General features: G+C 38.8%; 2 protein-coding genes across 2 annotated transcripts; one reads left to right on the top strand and one right to left on the bottom strand.

The window, feature by feature from the left end:
• Positions 1 to 3361: 3361 nt before the first annotated feature.
• si:ch211-102c2.4 (uncharacterized protein LOC568178 homolog) lies at positions 3362 to 7397 on the bottom strand. The gene is made up of 5 exons (XM_051074926.1): positions 7253 to 7397; positions 6465 to 6752; positions 3931 to 4020; positions 3647 to 3669; positions 3362 to 3526 (listed from the first exon to the last, which is right to left on the bottom strand). Exons 1-5 carry the CDS (start codon positions 7287 to 7289, stop codon positions 3437 to 3439), a joined length of 528 nt encoding a protein of 175 aa, XP_050930883.1. The 5' UTR covers positions 7290 to 7397; the 3' UTR covers positions 3362 to 3436.
• Positions 7398 to 8847: 1450 nt separating this feature from the next.
• imp4 (IMP U3 small nucleolar ribonucleoprotein 4) lies at positions 8848 to 15350 on the top strand. Its single transcript, XM_018668544.2, has 9 exons — positions 8848 to 8957; positions 9549 to 9657; positions 9759 to 9842; positions 9949 to 10058; positions 12133 to 12265; positions 13494 to 13648; positions 13744 to 13838; positions 13929 to 14002; positions 14900 to 15350. Exons 1-9 carry the CDS (start codon positions 8955 to 8957, stop codon positions 15010 to 15012), a joined length of 876 nt encoding a protein of 291 aa, XP_018524060.1. The 5' UTR covers positions 8848 to 8954; the 3' UTR covers positions 15013 to 15350.
• The last annotated feature ends 248 nt before the right edge of the window (positions 15351 to 15598 follow it).

The raw sequence follows: 15598 nt of genomic DNA, 5'->3' as shown, positions 1-15598 counted from the left end.
TACTGACAACCTTGGGCTTGCATATCTCTGACCAGGGGTGTGATGTCAGGTGTGATAGTTGTGACAGTCCAGCTTTTGTTTTTATTGTTACAAGGGCACTAAAGGCTGTCTCAGATATGTAGTGCTGAAAGCTAGTATAACCCTTGTTACTGCGTGTTTGAGTCTGGGAGTTACAGTGCGTCCTTGGACAATCCAACACTACTTCTCCAATCCAACTGCTTCTTACTCTCAAAATATTCCCGACCCGTAGTCTTGTGGTGCTTAGTCTCCTGGTGTCGAGTCAGTTTGCTTGGCTTCATGCTATCATTAGCTTCTCACCACAAATTACACATTCTGGCCGAAAACTGTCCTTCCATTAAACCAAAATCGAGGTTAACTGTCGAGATATTGTCTTGTTTTCTTTTTTGGTACTGATGAGTCATCGGCGTGTTTCTCAGACATGGTATTTTATTCATATGATGCTGACAGCAGGAAAACGATCAGTGATGAATTACCCAGGTAGCTGCTAGCTGACCTGACAAGACTGAAGAGAAGTTCAGAGGTCACAGAGCTGTTGGTAATAAGTAGATTAATAAATTTAAATGTGGACACAAATATGTTTTAATTTGGTTTATACAGATTTTTAATTATCCAATTGGGTGTGTTATTGGGAATATGCACAAATATAATATTAATAACCGTACAACCTCAAAGCAGACAAAGGTCTGCGCACCCTCAGTGATCTCTGTGATCCCTGAGGGGGGCGCAAACCCCAGGTTGGGAACCATGGGCCTAAATACTAACCTTTTTACACAGAGATTGCGCAATATTGGCATTAAGAAGACCCTTGCATTCGCTGCCCTTACTTGTTTACACAGAACCCAGCCCAGCTGGCATAATACCATCCCAGTGTGTATTTTTATACTGCTTGTCGGCATCACGGGATCAGAGGCATGAGACCTTTAATACAGGCGTTGATTCGTATACACCCCCCATTGTGCTTCAGTGCCTTTTATACAGAACAGTGAGGCAGAATAAACTAAAATGTTGCTATAATGTGTTGTTTGTTTTACCATTTAACTTCAGCATTATGCTTGTCTGCACTATTTGCATTTTTAGAGGTCAGGATACTGTACTTAATGGTCAATGTGATTCAAAAGAGAATGTTCTGGTAAGCCCTATAATGGTGGTTGTCCTCTAATTACAGAGCCATAGCTTAACAAGCATATTTTTTTGTGGACTAGGGAGTGATACTCTGCTGTGTCTTTGGGCACAGGAAGAATTTATCACACTGATGGTCTAACCTGACAGTGACCAACCTGAAAGACAAACATTCTAACATTAGGCTACTTGTTTTCCTGGCGTTTCAGTGTAGATGGAGATCTTTACAAAAATTTGAATGTGGATGCATGTTTCAAAATGCGCTGGTTTAGTGTGGATGTAGTCTTTGTGTGAAACAAACAACAGCCACTAGCCCCCTGAAAGTAAAAGTCATCACTTTTGATTTCATGATTTGATCCACTGGTCAGAATAGTCGGTACAAATTTTCTTCCTCTCTCATTAGCTTAACTGCAATTAAGCATTTTCCCCTGCCCTCCACTCTACCATTACCTATAGGCTACATACACATTTTCCACCTTTTCTGGAATTGCCTTAATGCAGGTTACAACAAGGGAATCATGTGCCGCTATCCTCATGAACCATTATCAAGTGTTCTTAATGTAAATAGTAGCTTGGTTGGGTTCAGAGTGTTGTCCTAGCCTGTTATTGAACAGAATCTCTGTCATCCTTAAAGCCTCTTGTGAGATTGCAGTGAAGCAGTACATTTGTTTGTCTTTTGTTTTTGTTTGATTCTCATTGGACAGCAAAACACCAACCTTATAAAGGAGTATTGTGGAATTGCATTATTATTTCTGTAAGTGCAACATTTCCAGAAATGTCTTGTTTTATTCTTATGTTATTTATTGCTTTTGTTTTGTTTTCTTCCAAAATGGCAGTTTTGTTTGTGTGGTTTGTGTTGAAACTGTCCTCAATGGTCAAAGACATCATGCAGCTTATTATGACTTACTGTTGTTCACATTTGGGAACTTTCTCCCATAATACACTCTCCAATGGTTTATTTCCACTGCTTTTAAAGAAATGCTCGTGATAATATAAACTGCTACACTTTTCATGAGTTATTTCTTTTGTCCAATGCCTCAAATTGTTTATAATAGACAAAGATGAGGTGCAGGATCTTCTATAAAGTATATCATCAAAATGTTTCAAGTTAAGCACTCTTGCATTGAAGACAATTGGTGTATATTTTTAGACATGCTTTGACAAGTGACAGATTTCATACATTTTCCATCTCCCATGCACATGGTTACACTGCTGGTTTACAAGGAAATTACGTTTGATATTCCAAAGTTGAAACTATGCAGCATTGATCCTGAATACTGTATGTTGTTTTTTTATCTGTTGTCATTTGACTGAGGATAAATGCTGAAAGCAGTTTCAAGCAAAGCATGAGACTTAAATGAGGCAAGAAGAGAATGTATAAAGTATATAAATATACACATTTAAATGGCTTTGTTCCAAAAATGATAAATACACCATGTAGAAAAAATAAAATCCCCAAAAAATTATTTTGCTGGGAAGCTGCTGTAGAAAAGAATTATTATAAAATCATGCTGTCTAAAATAATAATATTTCTGATAATGGATATGCACTTATACACTCAGTTGTCAATTTATTAGTAACACCTGCTGAATACTAAGCACAGCAAAAATACAATAGTACATTAAAGAGGTGCTAATTCAACTGTGATCATTTTGGAAGATGCAATGTATAGTGCTGCTGAATTGTACTGCCTTATGTTGACAGGTGTTTTTGTTCTTTTGTCCTGCTTATTCAGATGAGGGTACACTGAATAAATGAAACACCCTAATATAGTTCAACAGCACCACAAACAACAGCCTCCAAAATAATCATACAGTTGAGTCAATTCCTCTTTAGCACAGTTTCAATAAAAACTACATTATAACCTTAATGAATGGATCATTTATAGCAGGCCTTTTGGATTAGACTGCATGGGTTTAGCTATAAACTGCCAGCTGTGTGTATATTAAAAATATTGTATTTAAGATATTTTTTCCACATGGATGTATTACATTTTGGAATGAAACCCTTCATTTATTTTTCACCCTATGTCATGTTCCATCTTTACACTATGTGTGAGTTTGCCTATGTTTGGTTTGTCCAATAAATGCAAACTTATTTCTTCATAAAGGGCACTGTATCACTTTTTAAAGAATTCCACTCTCAAACATGCTTTTGGAAAATATTTCAGCACCATGTCATGACCACTAGGCTGCAAAACAACAGTAAGGTAAGTCAGATCTGGACCTCTGGACTTTATTTTTCTGTTCTGTCTGGTGCCAAATTAAGATGAGACAGCATTTGAACATTTCCCTTATTATTCCAGCTCACAGACAGATGCTGCATTTTCATATGGATCAGTCAGTGCTCTGCTCGTAGCGGTATCATCGTCTGGTTCCTCTGGTTTCTAAAGAAAGAGAAATATTTTACAGCAGTGACTCTTTAAACAGTAAGTGATGTTTGAATTCTGTTTTAATTTTAAAAGCTCAAATGTTTCTGTAGCATGAAAAAAATGGCAGTATTTTACCTTACAACTGTGTTTTGTTGTTGCTGTGAAAGAAAGATTTGAGAGTTAAGTCACTGTTCTGATCTTGTGAATTGGTCATATTTACCATTATCTACATTAGAGATAAAATGTGTCAGTTTAATATTTCAGAGCTTTTATTTTTTCCTCCTCTAGTTTTTTTTTTTAGTATTTATTCGCTTTTGATCACTGCACTGACTGCTGTTGGCTGGCTATAATTTTTTACCATTTGCCTAAAATAAGATATAAATGTATGGCTTTGTTTGTGGAACAGTACAATGACTTACTTCTGCAGTAAACACTGGTGAATATGGTCACCATGGGCAGCAGAGGTAGCAGAAACCAGCGAGTGAAGCTCCAGATATAGGTAACAGAAGCTGCAGGAGGATAGTGAAGAGTTTGTAATATCTGAGCAATCACAATATCAACTATTTGCAGGTTACTAAAGTTTCACCCATCAAGATTTTCATATTGACGCTGGATGAAATGAAAGTATGAAAGTGTGTCTCAGGAATTAATCAGCTCTACAGATTTTTTTTAGCCTCTTTAGCCTGGTGACTGTGGAGGTCGTTTGAGTACAATGAACTTATTGTTATGTTGAAGAAACCAGTTTGAGATGATTTGAGCTGTGTGACATGGTGTGTTATCCTGCTGGAAGCAGCCACCCAAAGAAAAGATGGGAACAGTGTGGTTGTAAAGGGATGGACAGTGGTCAACAACAATATTTAAATAGGCTGTGGTGTTTAAACAATGCTCATTACACCACCACTGAACTGAACTGAACCTGAATTGTTGATACAAGACAGGAAGGATCCATGCTTTCATGTTGTTTATGCTAAATTCTGACCCTACCGTCCAAATTTCCCAACAGTGTCTTTCCAATCTTCTATTGTCTAATTGTGGAGAGCCCATGCAAATTGTAGCCTCAGTTTCCTGTTCTTAGCTGACAGAGGTGGCACCTGGTGTGGTCTTCTGCTGCTGTAGCCCAGCTGCTTCAAGATTTGACATGTGCATTATGTATACCTTGGTTGTAACAAGTTGCTGTTGACTTCCTATCATCTCGACACAGCAAGGGCAGCGCCAGACCGCAAATGAGCTGCCCCACAGTATAAATGCCACGATTAATTCTCAACGACAATAAATATTTATCATTGCATTAATTCAGATAATTACGTCATACTGACGGGAAAGAATAGATGTATTTCTACTCAAACATGCAGCAAGAGTGTTGACTCCAAATAGAAGCGATAGCCCAACTGTGTCGGTGCGCGACACTGAGCGCAGTTAAAGGTCTGGTAACGTGACACAACAGCGGTGTTTCTCCTGTCCTGTGCGCACAGGAGCGAAAGAGCCGCAAAGGAGTCAGGTTCGCAACTCGCCAGGTTAAGTGCAAGCGTTACAAGTCTGTAAAATCATAGATGGAAAGACGCCGACCCCAAACGTCTGAAAAGTCCATAATAAATTCAGACCACAATATCAGCGTGATTTTTGCCAACGGTTGTGGGGCCACGAGGACTGGTTTACAGTGACAGTAAATAGATCTTATAGGCTGCACTCGCTAGGAATGAGCACCAGTTGTCATTATTAAGAGTAGCAACTCTCTTAAACAGTGATCTTCTCCTACAGCCAAACAGTAGGCTTGGTCCAGGAAGTCCGTGTTCGACTGGAAACACAAGCATTGGTTCCGCAACCACGTTTAATCCTTGAGTTGTTCCGTAGGAATTCTGTAGGATACCCCCAGTGTGAAAGATCACCCTAGAGGTGAGGTGCCACTTCTGGTGGCAGGCAAAGGGATGCCAAAGGGCAAACAAGTCAGAAATGAATTGAGGAAAATGAAGAGCCCAAGGTGTTGACCTGGCCTCCAAACTCCCCAGGTCCCGATCTGGTCAACAGCTTTGGCTCTTTGTCATTTTCCTCAAGACCTTTCTGAGCAGTTTTTGTGGTGTGGTGGGAACATTATCTTGCTGGAGGAGGCCCCTGACATTGGGGAGTGTTGTTGCCATTGGAAGGGTGTGTGCTTGGTTTGTGACAATATTTAGGTGGGTGGTACGTGACAAAGTAACGTCCAAATGTATGTCAGGACCAAAGGTTCCTCAGCAGAACACTGTGTTATAACAAGATGATTGATGTTATTCACACACACAGCATTAATAAAACTTTATGGATAGTTGTGATCCATCATCTTCAAGGAAGAAATGTGGTCTAAAAAAATCTTGAATGATCGTGATCAGAGATCACTTAAACCTTTGGGGAAATCAAATTGAAGAAATTATGTTTGTGCATCACTTCATCCACTGTACAAGCCTGTGGGGGCAGTGTTATGATCTGGGACTGCTTCAGTTGGTCAGGTCTAGGTTCAGCAATGTTGAATGACCAGGTTTTTCCCTCAATGGATTTTTTCCTGATTGCACTGATGTATTCCAACATGATAGTGCCAACCAGCTCAAAAGAGTGGTTCAGAGAGAATGAGGCATTGTTTTCACATATGAATTGACCTTAACCTCATTGAAAATCTTCGAAGACAGAATCTCCTATCATCAATACAAGATTTTGGCAAAAAATGAATGCAACTCTGGATGGAAATAAATGTTGTGACACTGCATTATCTTATTGAAATGATGCCATGGCAAAAGTGTGTGGTAATCAAAGGTAAAGGCAGTCTAAAGAAATATTAAAAGTGCTTGACTTTTTTTGGCCAGGCAGTGTACAAATATATAATATATACACCATTAGACCGCAACATTAAAACCAGTTTTGTGGTTTTGTAGCTGACCGATTTTGTCACTTTTTCATAAACTTCTAAATATTTTCTTTTACTCACAGCTGTGAAAGTAGTCACCAGCTAGCTTGATGAGGGTGTCATTTATGCTCAGCACACCACACCAGTACACTCCCTCTCCATGGCGCAGCTCCAACACTGCCACAGTGAAAAAGTCAGAGCCTTGGGTCACCTTCAGTTTGCCTCCATCCACTAAATGGGCATTCTGGCTGAAGGTGAGGCCAGTGCAGCAATCGGTGGAGCTCTGCTTACACCAAACCCTTTGCAGGCTCTCGTGCTTTAGGTCATATGGACATCTCAGCTTCTGCCAATACACTGCCTCACAGGCACCTGCACACAGCCAGGTAGTGGTAAATAAAACAGTTGGTAAATTGAACTTCCTACCAGTATAATGCAAAGGTAACCTATTAATTCTAAGAACTTTTATCATCTTCACAACTGCGTTTTGATTTCTTCATTCCATATACTCATTTATATTACTGTTTGAAAAGGCTTATCACACCATGAATTTATTTCAAGTCCATCAGGAAATGTAATAACAAATGACTTACTACAAAAATAAATAAATAAATAAATAACATAAAAAGGATTAACATAAAATACATGATGGTAGCTGATGTTTAGTGTACCATTAAATTTAACCTCTCCACATTGCATCAGTATGTATTTCTATGGATTTTAGACAGTAGTAAACACCTTAAAATCAGCTTCAGCTAGTGGTACTTGGCTAAGTTAATCACTATAATATTATACTAATCAGGTTTTTAAAACCTCATATGAGTATATCTGAATTTCTTAAGTTCTTTATCATGGTGAAGGTGTACACTTACCCAGGGCTGAAAGCAACAGCGAAATTAGAAGATGCATAATACAGCGTAATCTAAGCGCTGAAACAGGTTATGATCAAGTTTGATGTGGAAGAGGAACAGGAAGAGCAGCTGCTTTTTAGGTTAATGAGCTTCAGGAAATATCTACCCACATCTGTTGCTGTTATCTGTCTTCTTACTGTGGGGGTGATTGCAACACATTGTCTTAGCAAGTTAAGAACTGCTTTGATAACTTCTGCCCTCATAGAGAACTCATCTTAATAATAACCAGTTGGAAATGTGGATTTTTCTTGCCAGTTTGAAGCTTTACTTAGTTTTACTTACACTACTCACAATAAGTTAGGGATATTGTTATTTACATGAGTACTTTTCCTATTTGGTCTGAATTTTAATGAAATAAGTAAAAGTTCCCTTTGATATTACTAATAATGAATGAGAAGAAACACCATTTTCATTAGTTTAATATGTATTACCCCAAAAATTTAGACAATAACAAGGATAGCCCCAACAAAAATTGACAATGTCAGTAGCGGGTGTTTCCACCATTTGCCGCAATGACATCTTGACAGCGACGTCTCATGCTCCTCACTAGCCTCATGATGTTCTGAGGCAATGCTTTCCACTCTTCAACAAGTGCTACACGCAGTTCTGCCAGGTCACGTGGGGGTGGGGTACGATCATCAAGTCTCTGCTTCAGCTGGTCCCAGACGTGCTCTATGGGGTTCAGGTCAGGGGACATTGCTGGCCATACCATATGATGCACTCCGACTTCCTGAAGTCGAGCTGTGACAATTCTGGCACAATGTGGTGGAGCATCATCATCCACGAACAGAAAGTTGGGGGTGTGCTGGCGGAATTGGGGGATGATGATGGGTTCTATGATGTCTCTGAGGTAAGAACGTGCAGTGACTGAGCCATCTACAATAACCATATCTTTTTTGGGCTGACTGGTGATGCCTACCATCATTTCTGTGCAAGGTGACCCGACACTCATCAGTGAACAGGACGGTAGACCACTGCTGCATTGTCCAGGTCACATGGTCTTGTGCCCACTGCAAACGTTCACGGCGGTGTCTTGGTGTCAGTGGAGTCACCTGCAACAGTCGTCTGGCATTCAAGCCAAAGCGGTGGAGTCGGTTGCGAATGGTTTGTCTGGAAACCCTAGTACCCCTCACATCTGCAGCTGTGTGGCAGTTGCTTAACGATGTCTGAGTGCATAGGTCCTTAGGTACAGGTCATCGTTGCAGTCTGTCACTCGTGGGGCTCCACTCCTGTACACACTGTACACAGTGACACCATTACGAGGAAAACACAAAATGAGGTGTGTCTATCACCCCAATACAATTGCCTCCCTATCCCAAAAATCCCTGAAGTGAAACAAACACCGTATGTATGACATCCACTGAGTCTCTCACAATATCCCTAACTTATTGTGAGTAGTGTATATAGCGCCGAATCACAACAGAAGTTACGTCAAGGCACTTTTCTTACGCAGCGGAGCAGATCTAGACTGTCAAAATCATAGAGTGTATATTAAGAGGTCAAAATCTTTGAACTTGGGGCTTTTAATTTGAAAGGCTTTCCAGTCAGTATCGAGCGCTCTTATTGGTGTTCTGTTAGCAAATGAAAGAAGCGCTTGTATGCATGTCTTCCTCCTTCCATGTGAGTAGTGCTTGCTAGAGAGCTACAGTCCGAGGAAGAAATCATGGTAAGCTGAAGTTGTTTAAAAAGTTATTCAGTGTTACGTCTTTAGCTTAATAGCTTTGTATGAATTTTTTAGTGGCGAAAAGCGAAGCTTCGTTAGCAACTAGTGTAATGCCACTGGTACGTGTAACGTTTACTCATGCTGGCCTGATATCTTATTGATGTAAGAATCACACCGTGGCCCACAACTTGTTAATGGCCATTGCAGCTGGACAAATCGATGGTACATTATGCTACAGCGAACTTAGCCATATTTCTCTCGTAATAATAAAAACCTGTTTTGTGATTGGTGCACAGCCAGAACGGTTATTACTCAATGTGCCATATCAAGATGTAGCATAAATACACAATACTTTTCAGGTTGTGTATAAATTTTACCCGATGTCTTGAAAATCATTTAAGACTGATTTCAGCGTCCTGACACTGCCATACAATTATTTTCCTCAAAAACAGAAATGTGTGATGTTGACTTTTTGATGTTCTTAGCATCCTCAGACCTAAGCTCACGTTTCCCTTCAAAATACCATCAGACTGTTACCAGTCTGCATCTATTTGCTTATGATTTGATCTGGTGTAATTGTGTCAATGTTAACAGCTTCGTCGAGAGGTGAGACTGAGGAGGGAGTACCTGTACAGGAAGGCACAAGAGGACAGGCTACGAACAATAGAGGAGAAAAAACAGAAGTTGAAGGGAGCACTTGATGGTAGGGTGGCATGTTCATTAGATTACATTTTGCATTACAGGTTATCTGCACCATAAGTGATCAGTCTTTGAATGACCTAAACTGTTTTTTTTTCTCTGCAGAAAATTGTGTTCTTCCAGCTGAGGTACGCAAAGAGGCTCTGCAGCTACAGGAACTCGTGGAGTATGATGATGAAGGGGCAGAAGGCTGGTGTTATTATTCCTTGCTGTTATCAACAATGTTCTCTCTAATAGCTCATTTTTGCTCCTTTTTGTCTAATCATCAGCTCATTTATTATTTTTGTCTGTCCAGGTGTTAGCTCTCACATGGATGATGAGTATAAATGGGCAGGAGTGGACGATCCTAAAGTCATGGTCACTACATCCAGAGACCCTAGCTCCAGACTCAAAATGTTTTCCAAGGTCAGGCCAGTTTCATTGTTGTGAATTGCTTGGTTAAGACTAGTGATAGACCGATATGGTTTTTTCAGGGCTGATACCGATACTGATTATTAGTAGTGAAGGAGGCCGATAACCGATATTTGGAGCTGATATTCATTTGCAGTAAAAGTGAAAATATTGGCATCAAAATTTTGAATAATACAAACTCCAACACTTTGTTTAAATGCCTTTAAGCATATGTTGATTAAGCAGCTTTTCAGATTTGCAACATGTTAAAGGTTTTTTTTTTTTTTATCTTAGACAATAGACATCTTTGTTTTAAAATTCTAACAAAAAGTGCAGGGAGCTCCCAGGCTCAGCAGCATGTCTTATAAAGTTAAATGAAAACTTAAATAAATATCTCCCTAAAGTTTTCTACAGTAAATAAAGTTTTCCAAAATTTCAATATAACTGAAATGTTATTTTATCTTTCACTTATCTTTGTTTTAAGTTCAAACAAAAACAAAAAGTGCAGGGAGCTCCCAGGGAAAGCAGCATCTCTTATAAAGTTAACTGAAATGTTAACTGAATAAAAAAATAGCTTCCTGAAGTTTTATAAAGTCAATAAAACAAAGTTAAATATAATTTGCACAGAAATGTGAGTCTCAAATCAATTACTAGTCCCAATTGAGCAGCACCAGATTGTGGTGCAAAAAGCAGAATTGTTCAGTGTGTGTGTGTGAGCACTGTGCATGCACAGCTTTCACTGCTGATTTGTTACCCGTGGCTCTGTGTGTAACCAATCAGATGGTGCTGTGGGTGGGACAATGCTGGAGCGTAGTGACTGCAGACAGAGAGGTGCAGCTGCATCAGAGCCAAAATAACCCAGTTTTAAATTGATCTCTTATCGGCCATTGGATTAAAAAAAATGGCCGATGCCAATATGCGTCAAAATGCCGAATATCGGTGCCGATATTCCTCCCGGCCGATAAGCAGTCTATCCCTAGTTAGGACAGCAGACTGACCTGGAGGTTGTAAGGCTGGCCAATAACTTTTGCAAGTGTGATGCATGGACATAGGGAGAACAGGCCAGATGTAAACAGGCAATTTGATGGTTCATGTGTCACTCAGCTCATTGTGTCTCTGAGTGGGACAGAACTTATGCTGCAGATAACTTTTCACTCTGATCCCCATGATGAAATGCATAGCTACAAACAGTTGCAAAGAATGTTAAGTATTTATGATAACACTGTATTTTTTGACCTGATATTGTAATTTCAGACTAATTCCTGGATGTTTTTGTCAGGATTTTCCTAAAAACAACTATGTAATTTGATAGAGATTATATAGTAAATGGATTTGATGTTCAATAGCTTCACTTCCAAATATAGCATAATCTAAAGAGCTTTTTAGTCACTCACTTTTAGCAACACATGACACAGCTCGACATGCAAAACTGAATTTGTCTATAGGCAATGGCATGTTCATTAGATTCCATTTTGCCTCCTGCATTTAGGCAAGCAAACAATTCAACAGATTTGGGGATTTAATTTTCTAATATTAAATGAATTATAAATGAATGATTACTTGGGTTAAAAATCAACTGAGAAAGAAAACTTCCTCTGAAATGATTTGCTTGTAAAGTAAGGTGATAGTACATTTAAAATGATGACAGTGGTTAATTCAATCACTAACAGTCATAATGAGCACAATCCATTCATATATTTTTGCCCATTGTTCAGGCCTTAGATGGACCAAAGCCTAAAAAAGGTAGGGCTGTGCTGTGATGGGGTGTCACTCCATCACAGCACAGACAGATAATCCTACATTAACATTACAGGCCTTTCACTGCTAGCCATTAATAGTAATGCTGCTTATTTAATCCTGAAGTTCAACAGACATCTAAGTTTTATAATCCAATCCTTCTAACTTTTACTGAAGCCTTTAGAGTCACCTGAGCTACAGTACATGTCACAGAAGAGAGCAGGACAAGGCCCCAAACAACTTCCTTTAGAATTTTTTATTTGTAATTTAACAATCAGTCTCTGGACAGTAACGGGAAATATTGGAAAGGGGGTGTAGAATTAACTGACGTACACTATGGAACTTATTACAGGAGGTAAAGTTGATGTTCCCTGGAGCCCAGCGCATGAACAGAGGAAACCATGAGATTGCTGCATTAGTGCAAGCCTGTAAAGTCAACAACGTAACAGACCTCGTCATTGTGCATGAAACAAGAGGACAGCCAGGTACGTTTGTTTACTTACATTAGATATTTGTGAAATTTGATCAGTCTCTGTGACTTTGACCAAACCAGAAAGTCAAGATGTGTTTGTATGTCATCACTATTCAACACATAAAATTTAACACATGAAAATTAGTCGTGGAGTCTGTCAGTGCACATATTGCATGATTTCCTGTTGGTACAGTACAAGAAATACATAGATTTCTTTTATACCAACCGCAAAAACAGTCTATTGTAACACCATGAATGTTTATACCCATACCAGCAGCCAGTAATGTTCATTACATGCCACATTCACTCAAAGTGAAACTCAACCAATTTTGCAGCAATGGGTGTTTCCGGATGCAGGGGGGAACTGCATATGTGAAAAAGATGTATAAAGCCTTTTGTGTCACCAGAGGGAGCTGTGTGAAGTCTGATATGTCCTCAAGTGATGTCACTTGAGTCAGTTTTGCTGGGTCTGAAGACTTTTAAGTTTGAAGAGTTAGAAAAAAGTGGTCTTACCAGAACTCTGTATTCCACTTCTCATCTCTGTTTGAAACAAATGGCCTGAGGCTACATTAGCCATTACTAGCATAATACACCAAATCTCCATCCAAAAAAAGTGTCAGCAGTCAAAATGCATTGTGGGTAATGTCGACGCTAGGTTTTACCTTGTTTGTTTGTCTGTTTGTTCTCAATTTATTCCAGGCATAACACAACTGAATCTCAGACATACTTTTGATCACTGGACCAAGACTAAATTTAAAAATGGCTGTCAAAATGAACACTAAGTCTTTGCTTGCTAACACACAGATTTAAGATGGTGACCGTGGTAAATAGGGTTAACGCACCTGCTGAACATTAGAATGTTTACATTGTGTTATTTAGCTTGAAGCTTCCCTGTGGTTATGTGAAACCTCATATGGCTACTAACATGGCTGGTGGACTCTTTGTGGACTTGCTTCAATGAGAATTAGCAAATCACTCGCTAGAAACACAAAAGGCAATCAGTCAGTCAGCTGATTCATAGCTGTCATTCCATTGTTTGCTTATCCTAATCTCTATTTCCATGCCACCTCATGGCTAAAAGTTTTTTTTTTTTAAATAGTAAGGGGACAATTGGAAAATGAGGTACAAATGTAAGCAAAGTGCACCCTATGACTAGAGTATTAATGTGAAAGTAAACTATAGTCAGCACAGAATAGCTACACTAGCAGTACCTGACCGTTTTTTGTGCCTGTGTATTACAGATGGCCTGGTGGTGTGCCACTTGCCTTTTGGACCCACAGCTTATTTCACACTTTACAATGTGGTAATGAGACATGATGTTCCAGGCATAGGCACCATGTCTGAGGCCTATCCCCACCTCATTTTTCACAACTTCACCTCACAGCTTGGTAGGAGGGTAAGTTAGTGATGGACCATGCTCTGTACACATGCCATTGATATTTTCTTTCACCACTTGTTTGTATGTACAGCTAATTAATTCTGCTTGCACAGGTATCAAATATCCTCAAGTATCTTTTTCCAGTGCCAAAGGAGGACAGTAGGCGTGTAATCACATTTTCCAATCAAGAGGACTTCATCTCTTTCAGGTAAGTGAGAAGGTACTCCCTCAAGGTAAATACCATATGAGCCTCGTATTACCTGAACAGTAATAACAGTAACAATTCATTTCATTACAGACATCACACGTACAAGAAATCAGACCACAAGAACATTGAGCTAACAGAAGTAGGACCCAGGTTTGAAATGAAATGTAAGTATGAATAGATAAAGAGATTTTCTACTTATGGATTCATACAGTACAGGGATAACTTAACACTACAACCAGAACTATTGCTCAGCAGTTAACAGTACCATGAGATGGGATGTTACAAGTCAAATGAAAGTGATCTTGAGAAAATTTACCGTATCTCTCATTTTGACTTTAGCAGGAATTTGGGGATTCACATTACAAAGAAACCTGCAGTGTGTGTTTGCACAAATTTGATTGGCCAGTTCAGGGCAGTGCCGGATGATATGGTATTGCGATGCAAGAAAAGTTTAGCCATCAATATCCGTGAATATTGTAGTCTGACAAATAAGAAGAAATTCCAATACAGACATGCCAAAATGTTTGAACTAGTTCAGAAAGAGTGGTGTCATTACATAGTTTGTCCAACAAAGAACCCTGACAAGTTTTTTTAATAGTAAGATACCCTCATAAAAAAAAATAATGATTTTTTTGTTTTTTCCCTCAGTGTGCTAATGTAGGTCTGAAAATGGCCGTAAATTTAAGACAGGCCTGAGACTAGGCCCATCACTGCTTAACAGGATTAAGATATATATTGGTTGTGTTAATACCCAAGGTTTCAAACTCTTCCTTTAATTAAGGACCAGTGGAAAAAACATTGGACGAGGTTATCACAGCTGAAGCTAAGTTTTGTGAAAGCACTGTAAGCCTAATGTGGTCACACTGCTGATAAACTACTTTTCTGAATAAGCATTACAAATTATGTAATAATTTAGGAATAAAGAAGAAAAGGAAATGTCATGGAATGGCTGTTTCTGTTCTGAGGAAATAACTTTGGGGCATTTTCCAATTTAAGTGTTAATCCTTCTGTTCCACTTCTTCTGGGATGTGTAAAATGTTAACAGCTATTTTCTTGTTTAGTGTACATGATCAAACTCGGCACCCTAGAGAATGAGAGCACCGCAGATGTTGAGTGGCGTCACCATGCGTATACACACACAGCGAAGAAAAGGAGGTTCCTCAGTGTGCAATAGGAGCTAATAAAGGAACATAACGAAAACATAACCAAACTGTTGTCAACAACTGTGGTTTGTGGAAATCTTATAATTTGGAGTTTATTAAATAACAATTGATATTTTGTTAATCTACCAAATATTACTACAAGTTACAGTCACTTGTTTCCTATAGTCAACAATTATGGTCACGTTTTTTTGCAAATCGGTGTTCAAACTGCATCATTGTTCAACATAAGTGACAGTATTTTTAATTTAACTTTTTTGACAAATCCAACAGTAAACAAAGGTCTAATACATACTGCATTACTGTATTGTAACTGTAATGTTTTGTAATAAAAGTTGCGTCTAATGACCTATATTGGCTTAGTGATATTTTGTATTATCCATAGTGGGGGTAAAAACATTTTTTTTTAAAGTCTATACTCATCGATGTATGCAAATATATTCTCGCAAGTGTATTTTCTAACAAGCAAGTCTGCTTCAAATGTATTCGTTTATTCACTTATTTACTGGTTTAGCTTTGATACACAATGTGTAGTTCATTTACAGTACAGAACTATACCCAGAACTCCTACCTTTTTACAAGTACAGCTGGTGTTGTCAA

Source organism: Lates calcarifer, linkage group LG13 (assembly GCF_001640805.2).
Source record: "Lates calcarifer isolate ASB-BC8 linkage group LG13, TLL_Latcal_v3, whole genome shotgun sequence".
NCBI lineage: Eukaryota > Metazoa > Chordata > Actinopteri > Centropomidae > Lates > Lates calcarifer.
Note: the sequence above shows the minus strand (reverse complement) of the source record. Positions and strands in the feature narration are given on the sequence as shown.

What these genes read in the sequence shown, in the direction of transcription:
- si:ch211-102c2.4 (XM_051074926.1), bottom strand. Translation starts at nt 7,289, where the DNA reads ATGCATCTTCTAATTTCGCTGTTGCTTTCAGCCCTGG. An exon ending in TGGTGACTACTTTCACAGCT is followed by an intron (nt 4,021 to 6,464) that starts GTGAGTAAAAGA and finishes ATCCTCCTGCAG; the next exon opens with CTTCTGTTACCTATATCTGG. An exon ending in CAACAAAACACAGTTGTAAG is followed by an intron (nt 3,527 to 3,646) that starts GTAAAATACTGC and finishes CTCTTTCTTTAG; the next exon opens with AAACCAGAGGAACCAGACGA.
- imp4 (XM_018668544.2), top strand. An exon ending in TGATGATGAAGGGGCAGAAG is followed by an intron (nt 9,843 to 9,948) that starts GCTGGTGTTATT and finishes TTGTCTGTCCAG; the next exon opens with GTGTTAGCTCTCACATGGAT. An exon ending in ACCCAGGTTTGAAATGAAAT is followed by an intron (nt 14,003 to 14,899) that starts GTAAGTATGAAT and finishes TTTCTTGTTTAG; the next exon opens with TGTACATGATCAAACTCGGC.